The following is a 22360-nucleotide window of genomic DNA, read 5'->3' as shown; positions in this document are numbered from 1 at the left end:
TAAGCACCTACCTCGAGGGCAAATATAGCAGAGTTCTTTTTCTCTTGCTGGTTCCTGATTTTAAGAACAATAACAACAACAAATCTATCCTAGGACAGGTAAGTAAAAATCTATTTTTTTCATAAGAGAAATATAAAACATTCTAACTATTTTGTTCTCCTCATTTAAGGAAAATTACAGTCCCTAGAATTAATAATTATAAATGCTCTTCCCTTTCCTTTGTTTCAAAATATAAAGAGACATAAGGCAAAAAGGAAATCTCATTTAGCTATACACTTCTAGCTTAAATAAAAAAGTGAAGCCTGGCCAGTGTAGCTCAGTGGACTGAGAGTCCTCTCATGCACTGAGAAGTCACTGGTTCAATTACTGGTCAGGGCACATTGCCCAGGTTGCAGGCTTGATCCTCAGTAGGGGGCGTGCAGGAGGCAGCCAATCGATGTTTCTATCTCTCCCTCTTCCTTCCTTCTCTCTCAAAAAACAATGAAAACATATTTTTAAAAAGTGAAGCCCTCAGGTATCTTGCCCCAAAGCAATACATTATTTCTTAAAATATTTTTAAAAAGCCAACCAAGCACACACAGGATGACAAATTTCCCTGACACAATATCCCCATCTTGTGGCACTTTAAGATAATGCCTCTAGTTTCAAAAGGCTTTTTAGAGTCTCTGTTTTGGAACTCCCAGAATTTTAGTCCCACAACTCTCAATCTCCTAGGTGGGTGGATCAAGGGGATTTAAAAACAATCCCATGGATTTAAATACTATTTGTACACTGATGATTCCCAGATTATGACTAGTTTAGACTTTTCTCCTCAGTTAAAAACTCCTAAAATCAACTGGCTACTCAACATTTTGGCTTAGATTTCTAATAGGCACAACTTAAGATGTCTAAAACCAAACTCTTAATAGAAAAAGCAGTCTTGCCCTGGCTGGTCTGGCTCAGCGGTTAGAGCATCATCCCATGGACCAGAGAGTCCCAGGTTCGGTTCCTGCTAAGGGGGCATGTACCTAGGTTGCAGTTTGTCCCTGGCCCCAGTTGGGGTTGTGTGGATGGCACCCAGTTGATGTGTCTCTCACACTGATGTTTCTCTTTCTCTCTTCCTCCCTCTCTCCCTCCTGCTCTATCTGAAGATAAAAATGAAAAAAAAAAAGTGTCCTCGGTTGAGGATAAAAGAGAAAAAAAAGAAAAAAGAAAAAACAGTCTCCAATCTCCTCTACAGAATCTCACTGCATCTTTTTTTAAGTTGTTTGCTAGTCTCAGAATAATTTCTATAATCACCCTGGTGTCTGAGGAAAAAAGTCTATAAATAAGTGTATTACTATACCGGTGTCATATTCTTCTTCATCCCCAATGCTGAACACAGGCTTCACACCACGGTAAGGTTTGCCCACTCTGTCACTGCTGCTCACATGCCTATATTCAAAGAATTTTAGGGGGGAAATTATCACTTAAGAAGTTATAAAAGATTTTCACCAAATATCATTTGAATAGTCAAACAAATGTAAACGTTCTTTGTCCACCCACATAACCCAGTTTTAGGATAGTTATGTTAAGGAAATTAAAACAAGATAAGGAAATATGTTAGCAAAAGTGGCACAAGGACTTGGTGGCTGAATGCTTTCAAATCTATGAAAATTAAAACTAAGACAATTTTAATATTCATATTAAAAGTAAGGCTTAGCCTGGCCAGAGTGGGTCAGTTGGTTGGACATCATCCTGTGCACTGAAAGGTAGCTGGCTCAATTCCTGGTCAGGCCACATACCTGGGTTTCAGGTTTGATCCCTGGTTGGGACACATATGGAAGGGAACCAATTGATGTTCCCTCTCACATTAATGTTTCTCTCTCTCCCTCTCTCTCTTTCTCTTCCTCTCAAAGCATGTCCTCAGGTGAGGATTAAACAAACAAACAATGCTTAGATCTGTGTGGCCTTAGAGAAGTTACTAAACCTCTCTGTGATTCTGTTTTCTCATCTGTAAAATGATAATAATATCTACTCTTCGTGGTTATTGTAAGAATTAAATCAGTTAATATTTTGTAAAGCTCTCAGAACAATGCCTGGCATATATCAAGTGCTACATACATGTGTTGACAATATGGATTATGGAACCAAATATTCAAATTCTAGGAGTGCTTAAGGTTCACATATGGGTGTACAAATGTATTAAAGTTTTTCCTCCTATTTTTTATTATTGTTACTTTTGTTTTAATAGAACTTATGATTCTACATAGGTAGAATCATGTATGTATAACCTATGATTATACATAAATGTAAGTAAGCCATGAAAATGAACCTGTCTTTCTTCTTCAAGTGAAAAAAGCCTAAACAACAATGTAAACTCAAAGTTGGTTAGTTCTGCAGGAAGTGTGACCTCTCTTTTTAATATGAAAACTTAATCTCATTACTCTGCAAGTAATCTCAAATGAACCAAGAAGTAACATTAAAGTATTTCAACAAAATACTAAGTGTTTCTGGGAAATAAGCATTGTAGTATTTGTAGGATAAAGGATGAAGAAAAACTGTGGCTTATTTTTTTCCTTTGGCATGTATCAAGAGAGTCCAAAATGGAAAAAAAATCAAGTTCCATGTCTTTACTTAGTCTTAGAATTCAATTTTTCTAGAAGATGGAGATCAAATATGTATTTTAAATAATTTCCTAATATGTTTCTTCAATAAAAATCTTATCACAAACCAATTTTGTTGAAAGAGACTTAAATCTTTACTTCTCCCAAAACAATATTCCTCAACTGAAAATCAATGCGAGTTGAGTGCATAACCAGACACTCTTTGGAAATTACAAATTAGGTTAATCAATACATAGCTTAAATTTTGATAAAGTTAAAATCATAAAATAATTTTGATTTTACATTAAAATATAGCTAATGTAAAATTATTCTGAAAATTATTCAACTATGCTCATTAGAAAACAATTTTAAAACCTATGAAACTGCCCTGGCCGGTTTGGCTCAGCGGTTAGAGCATCGGCCTGCGGTCCGAAGAGACCCGGGTTCGGTTCCCGCTAAGGGCACGTACTTCGGTTGCAGTTTGTCCCCGGCCCTGGTCGGTCGTGCGGGTGGCAGCCACTCGATGTGTCCCTTTCACGTCGATGTTTCTCTCTCTCTCTCTCTCTCCCCCTCCCACTCTATATGTACAAAAAAAAAAAAAAAAAAAAAAACCTATGAAACTCAGATTCAGTTTTCTTACAAAAGGCAAAGACAAAGACAATATAGCTTTATATAAAAATACTTTAGTGCTATCTACATTATAAAATTATGAGAGATTTAAATTATTGCTTCTCACCTGACTAGTGTTGCCCAGTGGTTAGAGTGTCGGCCAGTGTACTAAAGGCTCTTAGGTTCAATTCCCAGTCAAGGGCATGTACCTGAGTTGCAGGTTCAATACCAAGCTCTGGTAGGGGCTCATGGGGGAGGCAACTGATCAATATGTCTCTCTCTCTCCACACCCCCATTTCACTATCTCTAGAAATATATATATATATTTATAAAAAATGTGCATATACATCTGCCCTGGCCGGTTTGGCTCAGCGGTTGGAGCATTGGCCTGCGGACCAGAGAGTCCTGGGTTCAGTTTCCGCTAGGGGCACGTATGAAAAAAAGAAAAAAAAGATTTAAAAAATGTGTATATATATCTATATACATAGATATAGACATAAGCAGAAAAAATATCTTCGGGTGAGGATTGAAAAAAAAGTACTACTTCTCTCCTGATGTTAAAAGCATAATTAAACTGCTTGCTATAACATAGAAAATAATAAAAGATAATGTTTACAGTGAATGGTTGAACCAGAAACCAAGTGTGAAAAGACAAATTAAAAAATAAAAGATAGCCCTGGCCAGTTTGGCTCAGCGGTTAGAGCGTCGGCCTGCGGTCCGGAGAGACCCGGGTTCGGTTCCCGCTAAGGGCATGTACTTCGGTTGCAGTTTGTCCCCGGCCCTGGTTGGTCGTGTGGTTGGCAGCCACTCGATGTGTCCCTTCACGTCGATGTTTCTCTCTCTCTCTCTCCCTTCCTCTCTCTCCCTCCCACTCTATCTGTACAAAAAATGGAAAAATATCCTCGGGTGAGGATAAAAAAAAATAAATAAATAAAAGATAAACAGCTGTTCATTATCAATCTAGATTTATTATAGTATAGAGTTTTTGTAAACAAGATTGCTAAAGATTACTGAGATGGTTCTTAAACAACTGGCTAAAAAGTAATGAAATTCAATGGGTAGTTTTTTGTTTTTTTTTAATTCTCACCCTAGGATATTTTTCCATTTCTCTTCAGATATAGTAGAAGAGAGAGAGACAGAGAGAGACATCAATGTGAGAGAGACACATCGATTGGTTGCCTCCCGCACAACCCTCACCAGGGCGGGGGGATTGAACCACAACTGAGGTATGTGCCCTTGGCTGTAATCGAATCTGGGACTCTTTGGTCTGTGGGCCAACACTCTAACCATGAACCAAACTGGACAGGGCAGATGGCTTTTTTTAAAAAAAAAGCAATATATCTATTCTTTCAGCAAAAGTAGGAACAGAAACATCTACAAAATAGTTTGACAGGTTTTTACTTAATTTGCTGAACTAAGAAAGAGCTAACATTTCATTCTAATTATTTCACTAAATTCTATTTTCAAAATAGATATATCTGCCTTTGGACCAGAGAAGATAATATAAATTTTTTTAAAATTAAGAATGTGGGAGTTAAATAAAATTAGATTAATTCAATGGTTGTATAATACGAGACAATAGAAAGATGATTCATAAACATCTTAATTTTAAAATATGTAATTTCGCCCTGGGCGGTTTCGCTCAGCGGTTAAAGCGTCGACCTGCGGTCCTGAGAGACCCGGGTTCGGTTCCCACTAAGGGCGCGTACCTCGGTTGCAGATTGTCCCCGGCCCTGGTTGGTCGTGCGGGTGGCAGCCACTCGATGTGTTCCTTTCACATCGATGTTTCTCTCTCTCTCTCTCTGTTCCTCTCTCTCCCTCCCACTCTACCTGAACGGGAAGTGGGGAGGTGTCCTCGGGTGAGGATAAAAAAAAAAAAAAAAAAAAGTAGCCCTGGCCGGTTTGGCTCAGCGGTTAGAGCGTCGACCTGCGGTCCTGAGAGACCCGGGTTCGGTTCCCGCTAAGGGCATGTACCTCGGTTGCAGTTTGTTCCCGGCCCTGGTCGGTCGTGTGGGTGGCAGCCACTCGATGTGTTCCTTTCACATCGATGTTTCTCTCTCTCTCTCTGTTCCTCTCTCTCCCTCCCACTCTACCTGAACAAAAAAATGGGAAAATGTCCTCGGGTGAGGATAAAAAAAAAAAAAAAAAAGTAAGTAAAATATGTAATTTCTTTTAAAAGTCTTAGATAAAATTATAATAGAAGCACTGTAATTGACACTGTGTATGAAGAGTCACAGCAAATAAAAATTCTGATCAGTAAGCTGAGAGTACATTATTGTTTTTAAAAATGATACTTCTAGTCACTGGGAATATTGAAATGACCTGAGAAAAGTCAAGTCCATTTTTCCAAAGTTTAACTTACATTCAAAGTATGACAAAATTTTCTTTTAAAATGTTCATGGGTATTGCTATAATTGATATTCTAATTTAAATTGCAGAAAAATTCTATAAGTATAAACACTGTAAAGACATATGTAAGTATTAAGTAAGTAAAGTTCTTTTGCTCATCCTAATTGAAGATCCTTTCAAACTTATGGAATTTAATGACAAACACCCCATGTCACTGGGGCAGAGAAGAGATAGATTATACATTAACATGTCCATTGTGACTTAATTTCTTTCAATGAAAACCAAACTCTAGAACTGTGATTCTTTGGAACCAATTTATATATTAATTCACCAATCTAAACACATCTTTTTAAGAAAAATCTAAAATATTGTAAAATGACATAATGTACATGAATTAACCAAAATTTTGAACCATGAATTGTGTCTTTTTCCAGATACTATAATTTTCTCTACTGTAAGGGTAGGACACCGAAATAAATGAACTCCAAAGCTAAATACCCTGACAACTCTGAGACTACTTATTTTCTTTGTTTCACCTTCCTCTGTCTCAGAATAAAAGCTGCAGGTTTATGAAGTTCTTGGGTTTGAATGTACTTGACTTTCATCTGAGGAATGGGAGACACAAAGAAGCATGCAAGAAAAAAACTTTTTTTAATTATCAAAGCAAAAAACAAAAAGAGATCAGCATCACATGTACTCCTAAAAGCAGAATGAGAAAAGTTTAACATCTGAGCTACATGAAATTTTAGCCAAGACAGCATGAGGCTTATAGATGGCATAAAGCATGCTAAAAGAAAAGGATAGTCCAACAAAGCTGCTCTACTCATTGGCTTACCGCTCTGTACATGTTCTGTCTGGCCAAGGAAGATTGAAAGACATTCTATAGCAAATTGAGGTAGATGACAGAATAAAATGATTATAAAATACACAAAAGCTTTGAAACAAAAATACAGTATAATCAGTTTTTCTAACCCAGAGTGTACATTATAAAGAAAATGTTTCAATCATCCAAAGTACAAAGAAAAATGAAAAAAAAAAAAAGCCCATTTCAAGTCATTTTTTAACAAAGACAAGTCTTTTTAATTTAGACTTATCACTAGTTCATTTAAAAATATAATTAATGCATTGTAAATTAAAAATTTAATGTCAATGCTACAAAATGTAGAAGTAATAGTACTGTTATTCAGAATGCACTTTAAAAGTAAAAATGTTAAGAGGCTTTTGAGAGCAATCATATACTTTAATGAGCAAAAAAAAAAAATCTTTTGTGATAGAACACTTGAATAATTATTTATCAGTTGACTATTTTAGACAACATACAATTTCTTAGATCAGTGAAAACAACCTATTCTCTTCTTCACTATTTACTAAATGGGAGCAATGTATTTTTGTATGTGTATGTACTATACTTTAAAAAGAGACAAATAGTAAATTCCTGACATTCAGTTCCTAAAGTCAAATATTTCAACTTTCCTAGGATACTCTAAGACATGAGAGTGAAATTAAATACTGTAACACATACTAGATCAAGCTTGCTTAGAAACAAAATTTGCACTGAATTATTAGGTTAGCTTTGAACTCTAGGAACAAGAAAATTCAGTTAGACTACTGTGTGGACAAAAAATACATTGTGCACTCACAGTTCCATAAGAAACAGTGTAAGAAAGAAACTTGCTTATTTTTTGTAGCCTATGCTTTTCATTTGTAATTCATGGGAAAATAAGGGTCCCTTATATTCTGTGAACAAAATTCTATGAAAATCTAAACTCTTAAACTTAAGAAAATGGATTTCTGCTAGATTTAGCACGACCAAATTTTCCAGGTTTTAAATTCCTGAAGTACAGGAAGAGGTTCCTGCTATGAGATCACTGCATTTAGTAAATGATTCCCATTTGACACGTGGGAAGTAGCTACCATATTAAGTGTAAAACATAAAATGACATTTGAATATATTTTTTAATGAGTGGCATAAAGAGGAAGAATCATTACTTGCACCTTATTCTGAGCAGTGGGAGGGAAAAAAAGTAATCTGTAGACAAATTTTACAGCAATAAAGGACATCCACAATTATAATGAAAACTGAAACCATCTAATAAAAAATGTACTTTGTGATCCTTTTCTAGAACACATTCAATTCAACTAATATTTACTGTAAGATATTTTTCTTTAGTTTTAATTACTCATCATAAACTTATATGGTATAAGCAACTCACCGATCAACAGGAGCTGATGTATTCTCAATAAAACTGATAACCTTTTCCCTGACATTAACGGATTTTGTCTTCAAAGCAATAGTCATTTTATTTACTAGTGATTTCATTCCTCTATCATTCAAACCATTAGAAGATTCACCCTGAAAAAAAAAAAAATTATTAAAGAACTGTTCTCCAAAAGATTAGCAGACAGACACACTACTGCTAACGGTTATCTAGATGTCATGGACTGAACTTTTATTGCTAAAACACGCTAACCATCATCTGAGCCTTCAGCAAGTTGTAATCTTTTTGCTGGTAGAGTCTTGCCTTGATGTTGATGGCTGCTGACTGATCAGGATGGTAGTTGCTGAAGGTTGGAGTGACTGTGGACATTTCTTAAAATAAGATAGCAAAATGCCCTGGCCAGTTTGACTCAGTGGTTGAAACATCAGCCCGCGGACCAGAGTTGCAGGTTCGATTCTGGACAGGGGCACTACCTCAGTTGCAGTTCAGTCCCCAGCCCTAGTCAGGGTTGAGCGGGAGGAAACCGACTGGTGTGTCTCACATCTCTCTCCCTCTCACTCTATCTTAAGATAGATGGAAAAATATGCTCAGGTGAGGATTAAAAAAAAACAAAATACAATAGCAATGAAGTTTGCCTCATTAACCCTTCCTTTCACAAACAATTTCTCTGTAGCATGCAATGCTATTTAAAAGCATTTTACCTAGAAATTCTTTCAAAACTGGAGTAAGTCCTCTCAAACTCTGATACTGGTTTATGAACTATTAGTAGATACAAACCATAAATTAATAATTATATATATAATTATATATTTTTATATATATATATATATATATATATATATATATATATATATATATATATATATATATATATATATATATATATACACACATACATACACACACACACACACACACACTATCCTAAATCCTTTGTGGTCATCTCAACAATCTTCAGAGCATCTTTACCAGTAGATTCCATTTCAAGAACCACTTTCTTTGCTCATCCATAAGAAGCAATTCCCCATCCATTAAAGTTTTATGAGACTGCAGCAATTCAGTGGCATCTTCTGGCTTCACTTCTAATTCTAATTCTCTTGCTATTTCCACCACATCTGCAGTTACTTCCTCCACTGAAGTCTTGAACCCTGAAGTTATCCATGAAGGTTGGAATCAACTTCTTCAGTTACTTCCTCCACTGAAGTCTTGAACCCTGAAGTTATCCATGCAGGTTGGAATCAACTTCTTCCAAACTCCTGTTAATGCTGGTATTTTGATGTCTTCCTATCAATTGTAAATTGTTCCTAATGGCATCTAGAATAGTGAATCCTTTCCAGAAGGTTTTCAATTTACTTTGCCCAGATATATCAGAGGAATCACTATCTATGGCAGTCATAGTCTTATGAAATGTATTTCTTAAATAAGATTTGGAAGTCAAAATTACTCCTTGATCCATGGGCTAAACAACATTAATCTCCTTGTACATCTTCAGCAGAACTCTTGGGTGACCAGGTGCATTACTGTCAATTGGCAGTAATATTTAAAAGAATTTTTTTTTTTTTGAGCAGTAAGTCTCCACAGTGGGCTTAAAATACTCAGTACAGCATGGTGTGAACAGATATGCTGTCATCCAGGTTTTCTTGTTCCATTTATAGAGCACAGACAGAGTAGATGTAGTATAATTAAGTACCCTAGGATTTTCAGAATGCTAAGTGAGCACTGACTTCAATAGTCACTAATTAAGAGAGTCAGACTGGTCTTTAAAGCTCTGATGCCAGCCATTGACTTCTCTCTAGCTAGGAAAATCCTAGATGGCATCTTCTTCCAAAATAGGGCTATTTCTTCCACAGTGACAATCTGTTTAGTGTAGCCAACACCATAAACTATCTTAGCTTGATCTACTGGATTAAATTGCTGCAATTTCTACACACGCACTTGCTGCTTCACTCTGCACTTCTGTTACAGGGACAGCGTCTTTCCTCTAACCCTCATGAAGCAACCTCTGCTGGCTTCAAGTTTTTCTTTTCCTCACCTCTCTCAGCCTTCACAGAATTGAAGAGAGTTAGGGCCTTGCTCTGAATTAGGCTTTGGCTTAAGGGAATGTTGTGGTTGGTTTCATCTTCTATCCAGGCCACTAAAACTTTCTCCATATCAGCAATAAGGCTCCTAAGCTTTCTTATTATTCATGTGTTCACTGGAGTAGCACTTTTAATCTTTAAAAATGTTTTCTTTGCATTCACTACTTGGCTGTTTGGCGTAAGAGATGTAGCTTTCAGCCTATCTTGGCTTTCAACATGCCTTCCTCACTAACCTTAATCATTTCTAGCTTTTGATTTAAAGTGAGAGACTTGTGACTCTTCCTTTCACTTGGAACATGTAGAGACCATTGTAAGTTATCAACTGGCCTAGTTTCAATATTGTTATGTCTCAGAGAATAGAGAGGCCCAAAGAGAGAGAGAGAGAGATGGAGAAATGACCCAATTTGTGGAGCAGTCAGAACACACACATTTTTTAAAGTTTGCTCTCTTTTATACAGGTGCAGTTCATGGCAGCTCAAAACAATTAACAACAAAAGCATCAAAGGTCAATGATCACAGATAATCATAACGAATAATAATGAAAAATTTTGAAATATTGTGAGAACTACCAAAATATAACAGAGATACAGGAATTGAGCAAACGCTGTTGGAAAATGCCGTCAACTTGCTTCATGCAATTTGGTTACAATCTTGCAATTTGTAAAATAACGTAATATCTGCAAAGTACCACTGAGTAAAGTGCAATAAAATGGGAGGGGGGGGGCTTTAATCAAGATATCATTCATGTAGCTAAATTTTTAAACATTTATTCCTTGTAAATTTTTGCTTTTTAAAACATTTTCACTTAGGCCTCTAATTTCTCAAGAAACGTTATCCTGGTGTACCTAATGTAATAGATGTGAGTATAATTCTTCAATTGTTTCATAGAATTGTTCCCATGTACACCCTAGAGGGCAAATTGGTGACAGGTGTCAAAAGTTTCCAAGTGTACCAATCCTCTTCACAATTTATGGGAAGGAACTAATCAGAAAGTGCCCTAGGATTTAGGTACTATTCGATGGAAAATTATACAGATATAAAAAACCACGCTTTACAGCATGTTTCCAAGGGCTGTGGCAGGTTGTAGCCACAGGCTCTCCAACTGCATGTGAGAGCAACATGGAAACTGACAGCTCAGGTCAGCATGATACCTGCAGCGGCCACTTGCCTTTCCTATAACAGAGAAACAAGAACAAAAACCCATGTTTTTTAAAAAAGCAATTAAAAACACTAGAAAATGCTCATATATTCAGTGAAATGGCAGAAAATAAAATTATGTGTATATTCTCATTACTTTTTTTTTTTTTTATCCTCACCCGAGGACATTTTTCCATTTTTTGTTCAGATAGAGCAGGAGGGAGAGAGAGAAAGAGAGAGAGAGAAACATCGACGTGAAGGGACACATCGAGTGGCTGCCACCCGCACGACCAACCAGGGCCAGGGACAAACTGCAACCGAGGTACGTGCCCTTAGCGGGAACCGAACCCGGGTCTCTCTGTACCGCAGGCTGACGCTCCAACCGCTGAGCCAAACCGGCCAGGGCTATATTCTCATTACTTTTAAAATAAAATACTAAAATACACAAGCATTAAAAAAGATTTGAAGCCCTGGCCGGTTTGGCTCAGCGGTTGGAGCATCGGCCTGCGGTACAGAGAGACCCGGGTTCGGTTCCCACTAAGGGCATGTGCCTCGGTTGCAGTTTGTCCCCGGCCCTGGTTGGTCGTGCGGGTGGCAGCCACTCAATATGTCCCTTCACGTCGATGTTTCTCTCTCTCTTCCTCTCTCTCCCTCCAGCTCTATCTGAATAAAAAATGGAAAAATGGCCCTGGCCAATTTGGCTCAGCGGTTAGAGCGTCGGCCTGCGGTCCGGAGAGACCCGGGTTCGGTTCCCGCTAAGGGCACGTACTTCGGTTGCAGTTTGTCCCCGGTTGGTCGTGCGGGTGGCAACCACTCGATGTGTCCCTTCACGTCGATGTTTCTCTCTCTCTCTTCCTTCCTCTCTCTCCCTCCCACTCTATCTGTACAAAAAATGGAAAAATATCCTTGGGTGAGGATAAAAAAAAAAAAAGGAAAAATGTCCTCAGGTGAGGATATAAAAAAAAAAAGATTTGAAGAAAATATTTCAAAATATAAATAGCAGTTATCTTTGATAGGGTTATAGGTGATTTGTTTTTATACTTTTCATATTTATTTATGATGCTACAATAAATACATTGTTTTTATTATTTATTTTGGCTGTGGTTAATCCTCACCCAAGGATTATTTTTCCACTGATTTTTTTAGACAGAGTGGAAGGGAGGGAGGGAGAGAGAGAGAAACATTGATGAGAGAAACAACATTGATTGGTTGCCTCCTGCACGACCCCAACCTGTTGGGGACAAACCTACAACCCAGGTACATGCCCTTGACCAAAAATTGAACCCACCACCCTTTGGTCCAAGGGCCAACGCTCTAACTGCTGAGCAAAACCAGCCAGGGCTGTTGTTTTTAATTTTATGAGAAATAAGTCATTAACTAAACAAAACACACAAAAAGTGTTTTTATTTCCATATCCAAATTCAAAACCAAATTATGCTGACTGTGGAAATTCTTTGGTACTTCTGAATGTAATACATCTTTAAAGCAGCTTCTTTACCAGCCTCAATCAGTGTTATTGAAATCTGAAAATAAAATCTTCAATTGAAAACCTGATACTGCAGATGGAAATAATGTTTTCTGGAAGGTAATTTGATAATAATGCAGAATTCTGAGAATATTGATAAGTAATTTTTTGATCAAGTTATTCCACTTCTAGGACTAAATAATCATAACATATACAAATATATTACCTCATAAAGTTAATTGTAGTAGTATTTATAACAAAAAAAAAAAGAGTGTAAGCAAGGTAAATATTCAATAATAGAGGGCTAACCTAATAAATTATAATATGTTCATATAATGGAATATTATTTAATTATTAAAAGAGAAAATGGGACCTGGCTGGTTTGGCTCAGCTGTTATAGAGCGTCGGCCCGTGGACCAGAGAGACCCAGGTTCGGTTCCCATTAAGAGCATGTACCTCGGTTGTAGTTTGTCCCCAGCCCCAGCTGGGGTCGTGTGGGTGGCTGCCAATCGATGTGTCTCTTTCACGTCATTGTTTCTCTCTCTCTCTTCCTCCCTCTCTCCCTCCTCCTCTGGCTGAAGATAAATGAAATGCATAAATGTCCTCGGGTGAGGATAAAAAAAAAAGAAAGAAGAAATCAGCTCTGGTCAGTGTGACACCGTTGGAGCATTGTCCTGTGCACTGAAAGTTCATGGGTTTGATTCCTGGTTGGGGCACATGCCTGGGTTTTAGGTTCAATCCCCAGTCAGGGTGTATGCAGGAGGAAACCAATCAGTGTTTTCACTCTCACATCAATGTTTCTCTCTCTCTTCCTTACTCTCTTCCTCTCTAAAATCATCTAAAAAAGAAAGCATATTATTGGGTGAAGATTAAAAAAAAAAAAATCATGGCAAATATTTATTAAATAAATGGTGATCTCACATGAAGAAGTCTTGAGATACCTAGAGAATCAATTTGAAAACTTAATTCTCAGAGAAGCCTTATTTGCTGATAATCTGACAAGAATTTGCTTTGACTTTTACTGAAGATAAACCTTAATTAATATATCTAATTTGTTATAATTTTATAATAAATAATATTAAATAGGTAAGTGACAGGTACTACACCTTACATTCACTTGCATATTTAATCCTCATGTCATCCTTATGAGGAAAGTTCTGTTATTTCCATCTGCACTGCATAGATGAAGAAACCAGGGCTGAAAAGATCTTACTGAAGATCGTGAAGAAAATAAGTCATAGAGATAAAACCTGAACTTCCCAGTATGTCACACCTGTAAGCTGAAACTAGTAACCATGACTCTCTACTGCAGTTTTTCCTTCTATTTCTGCTTTAAAGAATAATCATTAGGTAGATGAGGATTACTACTTAAGAAAATGATTTAATGACATCTCATTTGACTGACGTGAAATATTGAAAAAGTGCAATTTATTGCCCAAGTATTTCCAAAGTAGAACAGAAAATGAATTTATCTAATATAGCACAATCTTAAAGAAATGTATATTTCAAAAACTGAAAAGTAAATATATTGGGACCAGGTTCCTGTCTTCCTCTGTATGATCCATTATCAAATATGGGTAGACAAAAGTTGTAATCTAAGTTTATGGTGGGGAGGAGTAGACATGGTATGCAGGAAATGCAACCATTGGCCTCAGTATAATCCTGGCCCAAACTGGGAGATTCCTAGAATACGTTCTCTTGAGACTGCCAGCTCATCACAGAACTCAAAGTTACTTCCAATGATATTTCAGCTGGAGCAGAAAACTGTCACTAGGTGACACCAAACTGCAGTGGGACAGGGAAAAACATGAATTCAGCAGGTAGACCTCCTGCACTCCAGGCTAGTTTAGCTGTGCAGGCCTGCTCCATCATTTCATTAAACTCACAATAACGTGACTCCTAGTTATATGTGTCTGAAAACTCTGACTCCATTTCTGTTATGGTAGAGGTTTAGTAGTTAATCACCTTTTCTGGGCATTTATCTGAATGTGGTGACATATATACATATACTTACATCAACAGAAGAAGTGATACTACTCCTTGAGCCTGAGGTACTAGCAATCCAATGGCCATATCCATTTTCTGGTCCGTCCACATTAATGTCTGCTAAGTGCTGCTGCAGTGCTTAAGGTATACAAGAAGAAAAACAAAACCGGATAAATCAATTCCTTTTGGAAAGATTAATTACCAGAGAAGTATAATAAACATATAAGAACTGAATGAAAAAGGGTCCACAGACAGAATCACAGGTATTTCTTTCTGCATCTCTGAAAAGGAATAAAAGACACCAAGCCACAAAAACCCTTCCTCTCCTCTTCTCCTTCCTTCTTCTAATGCCCTCTGTACACATATCACTTTTCTTAATTGATCCTAAGGGTGACAATACTGTATATATAGACTTTATATTTTCCTTTTTTGAAGATAATCTTTCATGTATTAATAGATGATTTCAGCAACATTATTTTATAACATAAAACCTATTGTTACACCTGAAACAAATACAAAATAATAGTGAATGTAAATTGTAATTTTAAAAAAAGAAAGAGCCCAGCTGGTGTGGCTCGGTGGTTGAACATCGCCCTATACCCCAAGAGGTTCCCGGTTCAATTCCCGATCAGAGCACATGCTCAGGTTGTAGGTCAGATCCCTGGTTGGGGGCATGCAGGAGGCGGCCAATCGATGTTCTATCTCACCGATGTCTTCATCTCTCTCTCCCTCTCCCTATAATCAATAAAGAAAAAAAAGATAACTTGTCTTAAAAAAAAAAAGAAAGAAAACCTATGGTAGCTTTTGTTTTATTAAAAAGAGACATCAATTAATCTTTGCCATAATAAAGAGAAAGCAGTCTTAGACATTAACTGCTATGGAAAGAGAGGTTTTTCTTTCTTCTTCTTTATTTTTAATCCTCACCTGAGGATATTTTTACATTTATCCTCAAATGAAGTGGGAGGGAGGGAGAAAAAGAGAGACATCGATGTGAGAGAGCCACATGGATTGACTGCCACCTGCACAACCCCAACTGAGGCCGGGGACAAACCGCAACTGAAGTACTTGCCCTTAGCTGGAATTGAATCCAGGACTCTGGTCCGCAGGCTGACGCTCTAACCACTGAGCAAAACCGGCCAGGGCAAGAGAGGTTTTTCTTATAAAATAAGTAATTCATACTTTAGGGTCAATACTTGCTTAACACTATTTATTAAAATAATCCTCTTTGTAGATCACTCTATGTATGAGCCTCAAAGATAGTTAATTATCAGGCTATGATATATGGGAGATAATCATAATACTTGCTAATGTCAACAAAGACCAAAAGGAAAATAGGTCCTAATCTACCAGAAATCCTAAGTTATAATTACCATCAAATAATTAATATCTAGTCTCTTTGCAAGTCTGATGATTACAATACGGTATCATTGTCTATATTCACTATACTGTACATTAGTACCCCAGAACTTATTTACTAGTTGCAAGTCTGTCCCCTTAAATAACATCTCTTCTATAAAAATAAAAACTCTAAATCCTATTACTCTGACCTAATTCTTCATAAATTCTCAAATATTTGCCTGCAGAGATTTTATCAATTATTGTACTAACGTGGATTACCAGATATTAGTCTGCAGATTTGTAAACGTCAGCTTATTTGTTTTATTCCATTGAGCCAACATTTTTTTAAGCAATTAATACCTTCAAGTAGTTCAAAAAGAAAATGAAAACAAACAAATTTAAAAAGCAAAAGTAGGAAGGGTATACAGTGAAAAGTATTCCTTCCACTTGTTTCTCAGTCCTATTTACTCTTCCTCTGTAGAGGCAAATCATGTGGGCAGTTTTTCATGCATCTTTACCAAAGAATTTTTTGCAAAACACAAGCTAATTAAACTCTATTTACAGTCTAGCATTAATTATTTATTTCCATTGCCTATTATATTAGTCTGTTATCTATGTCTTGCTAACACTTGTGTCTTTCCTGAAAATACTGAATAACTGAAGAGAGAATATATCCATTAACTAACTTGGTCACTACAAATCAGCTCTAATGATAATATAATTTCCACTGAAGAGTGGAGGCAAAGGAATTAATAAATTAAAATCTTACCCATAAATCCTCCACTGGCAATGCTCACATATTCTTTGTTTTTCTGTAATGGTAAATACAATTTAAATTATTTCAAAATACAATTTAATTAAAACATCTGATAATTCTGTAAACATTGACAAATGTAACATAAGGTTATATGCTAACATTTTGGACTTTGGCACAGAGAGGTACATAACTTTACCTTGTGTATTGTAAGGTCTGGTGCTTGGGTAGGATAAAGGGAACAACTTCTTGACTCTAACAAGACTAATTTTATTTGTATTACAGTTCTAACAATGCAATAAAGAGTCAAATCAAAATCCGGTAAATTGTATTTCTGGATGTAATAAGAGTGGTTTAATAAAGTTTTCGAAGTATTTTGTGTCCTTTATAAAAAGGAAATATGAAAGCAAATATTATAGCTAATTATGAAAAAATGATAGAATGTTACCATTTTACAAACTACTAAAAATTAATGGATCTAAACAATGATAAACAAAAAGAAAGACACACAAAGAGAGATATCTGGGCAGTATTTTCCCCCTGCAAGTAAATACCACCCAAGACCTCTTCTCTCCACCAGAGTAATCTGATCAGGTCTCTAGATCTAAGTTAATTACCAGTTTACAGAAAATACCAGGGACAGAACCTGATAAACGACACCATGAAAATGCAATCAGCAAAATCCAGAGTGTAGAAACTTTATAAGATGAAGTAATTAATTTTGTTTTCAAAAAATACATGCAAGGAAAAATATTATGAAATAGAACTTATAAATCTATAAATTGAAAAAGACTTTAGAAAAATATCATGTCTTGTTTTGGATTCTGGGAAATTCAGGGAAACCTAAACACTAGATTATTTTTTATAATAAAGTATAATAATGATAATGTTATGTCTTTTTAAATTTATCTTTATTGTTGAATGTATTACAGATGTTCCTCATTTTTACCCTACTGACCCCTCTCCTCCCCACTCCCACCCCTCTTCTGCTTTCCCCACACTGTTGTCTGTGTCCATTGGTTATGCATATACACATATAAGTTCTTTGGTTTATCTCTTCCCACCCCCCCACCCCCCTTTCCCTTTGAGGTTTGTCAGTCTAACAACCAATTTGTACTTCTTAATCCCTTCACCCATTCCCCCGATCTCCCTCCCATCTGGCAACCAACAAAATGTTCTCTGTATCTATGAGAATGCTTCTGTTCTGCCTGTTCATTTTGTTTGTAGATTCAATTGTCGATAGATATGTATTCATTGCCATTTTGTTTGTTCATATTTTTTACCTTTTTCTTCAGGAAGACCCTTCAACATTTCATATAATAATGGTTTGGTGGTGATGAACTCCTTTAACTTTTTTCTTGTCTGGGAAACTCTTTTTATGGCCATCAATTCTAAATGACAGCTTTGCAAGATAGAGTAATCTTGGTTTTAGGTTCTTGCTTTTCATCACTCTGAATATTTCTTGCCACTCCCTCCTGGCCTGCAAAGTTTCTTTTGAGAAATCAGCTGACAGTCTTATGGGAACTCCCTTGTAGGTAACTAGCTGCCTTTCTCCTGCTGCTTTTAAGATTCTCTCTTGGTCTTGAACCTTTTGCATTTTGATGATGATGTGTCTTGGTGTGGGCCTCTTGGGGTTCATCTTGTTTGGGACTCTCTGTGCTTCCTGGACTTGTATGTCTGTTTCCTTCACCAAGTTAGGAAAGTTTTCTGCCATTATTGTTTCAAACAGGTTTTCGATTTCTTGTTCTCTCTGTTCTCCTTCTGGCACCCCCAAGATGTGAATGTTGGTACACTTGAAGTTGTCCCAGAGGTTCCTTAGACTATACTCGTTTTTTTGGATTCTTTTTTCTTTTTGCTGTTCAGATTGGGTGTTTTTTGCTTCCTTATATTCCAAATCAATGATATGCTTCTTGGCTGTAGCTACTCTACTACTGAATTTATGTAAATTATTCTTTATTTCAGTTTCTGACTGAATGGAGCCCTTTAAGAGGAGATGCCTGGGGCTGCAGCTGCCTCAGCCTCCTTCAGCCTCAGTTCCCGCTGGTTTTTCCAGCCAGAAGTTATGGGGACTTCTCTTCCTGGCACTGGAACCCTGAGCTGGGCGCCTGGTGTGGGACAGGGACCCCTCAGTCCTCAGGGAGGACCTTCCCAGCTGAGCTATCCTTCTAATTTTTTTCTGCCACATGTGGGTGTGGGGCCAGCCTGCGCCTCCACCCCTCCTACCTGTCTCAATATGGCTGCTTCTTTAATTTCGTAGTTGTAGGACTTCCACTCAGCTTGATTTCCAGAGGTTTTGAATGATGGCTGTTCTGTAGTTTAGGTGTAACTTTGATGTGGTTGTGGGAGGACACGATACCACATTTACCTACACTGCCATCTTGACAAGAAGTCTTATATCTTTATTATAAGAAGTTTATAGGGTTCATTTCTTCCCACTTTTAGATTTGTTTGAAATCTTCCATGACAAAAATTGGGAGAAAATTTCCTAAAACCATATCAAGAAGTTGAATTATAAAGTTCAAAATATTCCAAATTCTTGCCATCTGACAGCCCTCGAAATATATAGTTTATACCACAGCATTTTTAGAATAGGCCAATTAAATTTATAGATAAAATAACTTTGAGTCCCTATTTGTTATTCTGTATAAGTTTCTAAAATCTTCTCTTAAATAAGGTACAAAATTATCTTACAATCTCTCCCCCAAAATACTTCTCTCATTTTGTTTTTCAAGTATTCTCTCCTTTAGACTAATTTTTCTTTTTTTAAATTAATTAATTAATTTTTTTATCCTCATCTGAGGACATTTTTCCATTTTTTTGTTCAGGTAGAGTGGGAGGGAGAGAGAGGAACAGAGAGAGAGAGAGAAACATCGATGTGAAAGGAACACATCGAGTGGCTGCCACCCACACAACCGACCAGGGCCAGGGACAAACTGCAAGCAAGGTACGCGCCCTTAGCGGGAACCGAACCAGGGTCTCTCAGGACCGCAGGCCAACGCTCTAACCGCTGAGCCAAACCGGCCAGGGCTAGACTAATTTTTTCAAACCTGATTCTTAGTAAAATACATGAATAGAAAGGACCCAATTTAAGTGGCTTGTGCAACACCACACCACTGTCTTCCTGATTTCATAGTTCAGAGTTACACAAAATGAGGACTTTAATGTATAAATTACCAAAGACGGCCTAATAAACAACTATTTTTATAAGGAAAGAGCCATAACCGAGTGAGGCTCTGTAGAGAAGGCAGGAAAACAGATTGCATAGAGTCACAAATACAGATCAGTTACGCTGAAGAAAATATTCAAATACAAAAAAAGGTGGCTGATCTCTTATCCTCTGAGACGACATAGAGGGACCTGGAGAGTATTATCCTAAGCAAAACAAGCCAAGCAGAGAAAGACAAATATCATATGATCTCACTTATTTGTGGAATATAATTAACAAACAGTCTGAGGAATGGGGTAGTCCCAGAGATGTGGAAGTGGGGTACTGACTGACAATCCCCAGAAGATGGGGGGGGGGTGATAAACCACACAACTTATATGCATATATGCATGAACAATAGACATGAACAACAAAGCTGGGGACAGGGCAGGGAGGGAGGGAGAAGGAGGGGGGTATTAGTGGGGTAAAAAGGAGAAACATCTGTAACAAAAATAAATTAATTAAAAAAATTTTTTAAAAAGGTGGCTGTCATGTATATTTACTCAATTTTTTAATTTAATTTATTTTTGTTACAGATGTTTCTACTTTTCCCCCCATTGACACCCTCCTCCTATTCCTGCCCCTTCCCCCGGCTTGTTGTTTATGTCCACTGGTTATGTTTATATGCATCAGTTCTTTGGTTTATCTGTTTCCTCTCCTTCTGCCCCCTCCTTTGAAGTTTGTCAGTTTGAACCCTACTTCTATGTCTCTGGGTCAATTTTGTTCATTGTAGTCCACAAATCAGTGAGATCATGTGATACTTGTCTTTCTCCAACTGGCTGATTTCGCTTAACATAATACTCTTCAGTTCCCTCCATGTCATCTTAAAGGATTAGAGGTCTTTACTTCTTATAGCTGTAAATAGTGCTGCTAGAAACATAGCGGTACATATATTCTTTCTGATTGGTATATCAGGCTTCTTAGGATATATTCCTAGAAGTGGAATCACTGAGTCAAATGGCAGTTCAATTTCTAATTTTTTGAGGAAATACCTTATTGTTTTCCATACTGGCTACACTAGTCTGCATTACCACCAGCAGTGTGGTAGAGTCCCTTTTTCTCTACACCCTCGATAGCACTTGTTGTTTGATGATTTGTAGATGGCAGCCATTCTGGCAGGTGTGAGGTGATACCTCATAGTCGTTTTAATTTACATCTCTCTGATGATTAGTGATATTGAGCATGTTTTCAAATGGCTCTTGGCCAATTTTATGACCTGTTTTGAGAGGTGTCTATCTAGTTCCTTGCCCCCTTTTAATTGGATTATATGTCTTCCTTTTGTTGAGTTGTATAAGTTCTCTATATATTTTGGAAATTAACCCCTTATCTGATGTATCATTGGCAATTATGCTCTCCCATATGGGTTCCCCTTCCGTTTTGATGCTTGTTTCTTTTGCTGTGCAGAAAATTTTTAACTTGATGTAGTCCCATGCATTAGTTTTTTCCATTGTTTCTCTTGCCTTCAGTATTGTATCAGTGAATATTCTGTTGCGTGTGATGTCTGAAATGTTGCCTACATTCTAGGATTTTTATGGATTCACAAGTCACATTTAAGTCTTTTACCCATTTTGAGTGTATTCTTCTGTATGGTTTAAGTTGGTGGTCTAGTTTCAGTTTTTTGCATGTAGTGGTCCAATTTTCCCAGCACCATTTATTAAAGAGGCTGTCTTTACTCCATTGTATGCTCTTGCCATCTTTGTCAAATATCAACTGAGCATAATGTCTTGGGTCAATTTTTCGGTTCTCTGTTCTGTTCCATTGATCTATATGCCTGTTCTTGTGCCAGTACCAGGCTGTTTTGATTACAGTGGCTTTGTAGTATAACCTGACATCTGGCATTGTGATCCCTCCAACTTTGTTCTTCTTTTTCAAGATTGCCGTGGCTATTCGGGGTCTTTTTTGGAGTGTTTGTTCCAGTTCTATGAAATATGTCTTTGGTATTTTTTATTAATTCATTCATTCATTTATTTTATCCTCACCCAAGGACATTTTTGCATTTATCTTCAGATAGAGTGGGAGGGAGAGAGAGAGACAGAAACATCGATGTGAGAGAGACACATCGAGTGGTTGCCACCCACACTACCCCAACCGGGGCCAGGGACAAACTGCAACCGAGGTATGAGCCCTTAGCGGGAACCAAACCCGGGACTCTCTGGTCCACGGGCTGACACTCTAACCACTGAGCCAAACTGGCCAGGGCTGTCTTTGGTATTTTAATGGGGAATGCATTGACTCTAAAGATCGCTTTAGGTAGTATGGGCATTTTAATGCTGTTAATTCTTCCAATCCATGAATAAGGTATATGCTTTCACTTGTTTATATCTTCCTCTATTTGTTTTACCAATGTCCTGTAGTTTTCTGCGAACAGGTCCTTTACTTCTTTGGTTAAGTTTACTCCTAGGTATCTTAATTTTTTTGTTGCAATGGTAAATACTATTTTTTTTTATAGTTTCTCTGTGTGTTCATTACTAGTGCATAAAAATGCCAATGATTTCTGGATGTTGATTTTGTATCCTCCTACTCTGCCAAATTCATTCATTCAATCTAGTAGTTTTTTGCCTTGGCTGGTTTGGCTCAGCCGTTGGAGGGCCGGCCCGCGGACCAGGGTCCCGGGTTCAGTTCCCGCTAGGGGCACATACTCCCCCCCCCCCAAAAA

The 22360-nt window shown here is 37.2% G+C and overlaps 1 protein-coding gene and 1 non-coding gene across 3 annotated transcripts in view; one reads left to right on the top strand and one right to left on the bottom strand.

Moving 5' to 3' along the window:
* The window catches only part of TBC1D23 (TBC1 domain family member 23), a 69175-nt gene that overhangs the window by 4864 nt on the left and 41951 nt on the right, over positions 1-22360 (bottom strand). Inside the window, exons 12-16 of one of the 2 annotated variants that reach the window (XM_036242731.1) lie at positions 16515-16557; positions 14436-14545; positions 7736-7875; positions 6358-6402; positions 1325-1413 (exon numbers count right to left, since the gene is read on the bottom strand). In XM_036242731.1, the coding sequence (XP_036098624.1) occupies positions 1325-1413; positions 6358-6402; positions 7736-7875; positions 14436-14545; positions 16515-16557 (427 nt within the window). The remainder of the gene's footprint in view (positions 1-1324; positions 1414-6357; positions 6403-7735; positions 7876-14435; positions 14546-16514; positions 16558-22360) is intronic. The other variant, XM_036242732.1, reaches the window with a different exon arrangement.
* On the top strand, positions 10874-11000 carry LOC118618006. The gene has a single exon (XR_004956952.1). It is a non-coding gene; the product is annotated as a small nucleolar RNA SNORA44 (small nucleolar RNA).

This window comes from Molossus molossus, unplaced genomic scaffold, assembly GCF_014108415.1.
Source record: "Molossus molossus isolate mMolMol1 unplaced genomic scaffold, mMolMol1.p scaffold_m16_p_5, whole genome shotgun sequence".
NCBI lineage: Eukaryota > Metazoa > Chordata > Mammalia > Chiroptera > Molossidae > Molossus > Molossus molossus.
The sequence above is the reverse complement of the archived record's forward strand: the minus strand, read 5'-3'. Positions and strand labels throughout refer to the sequence as shown.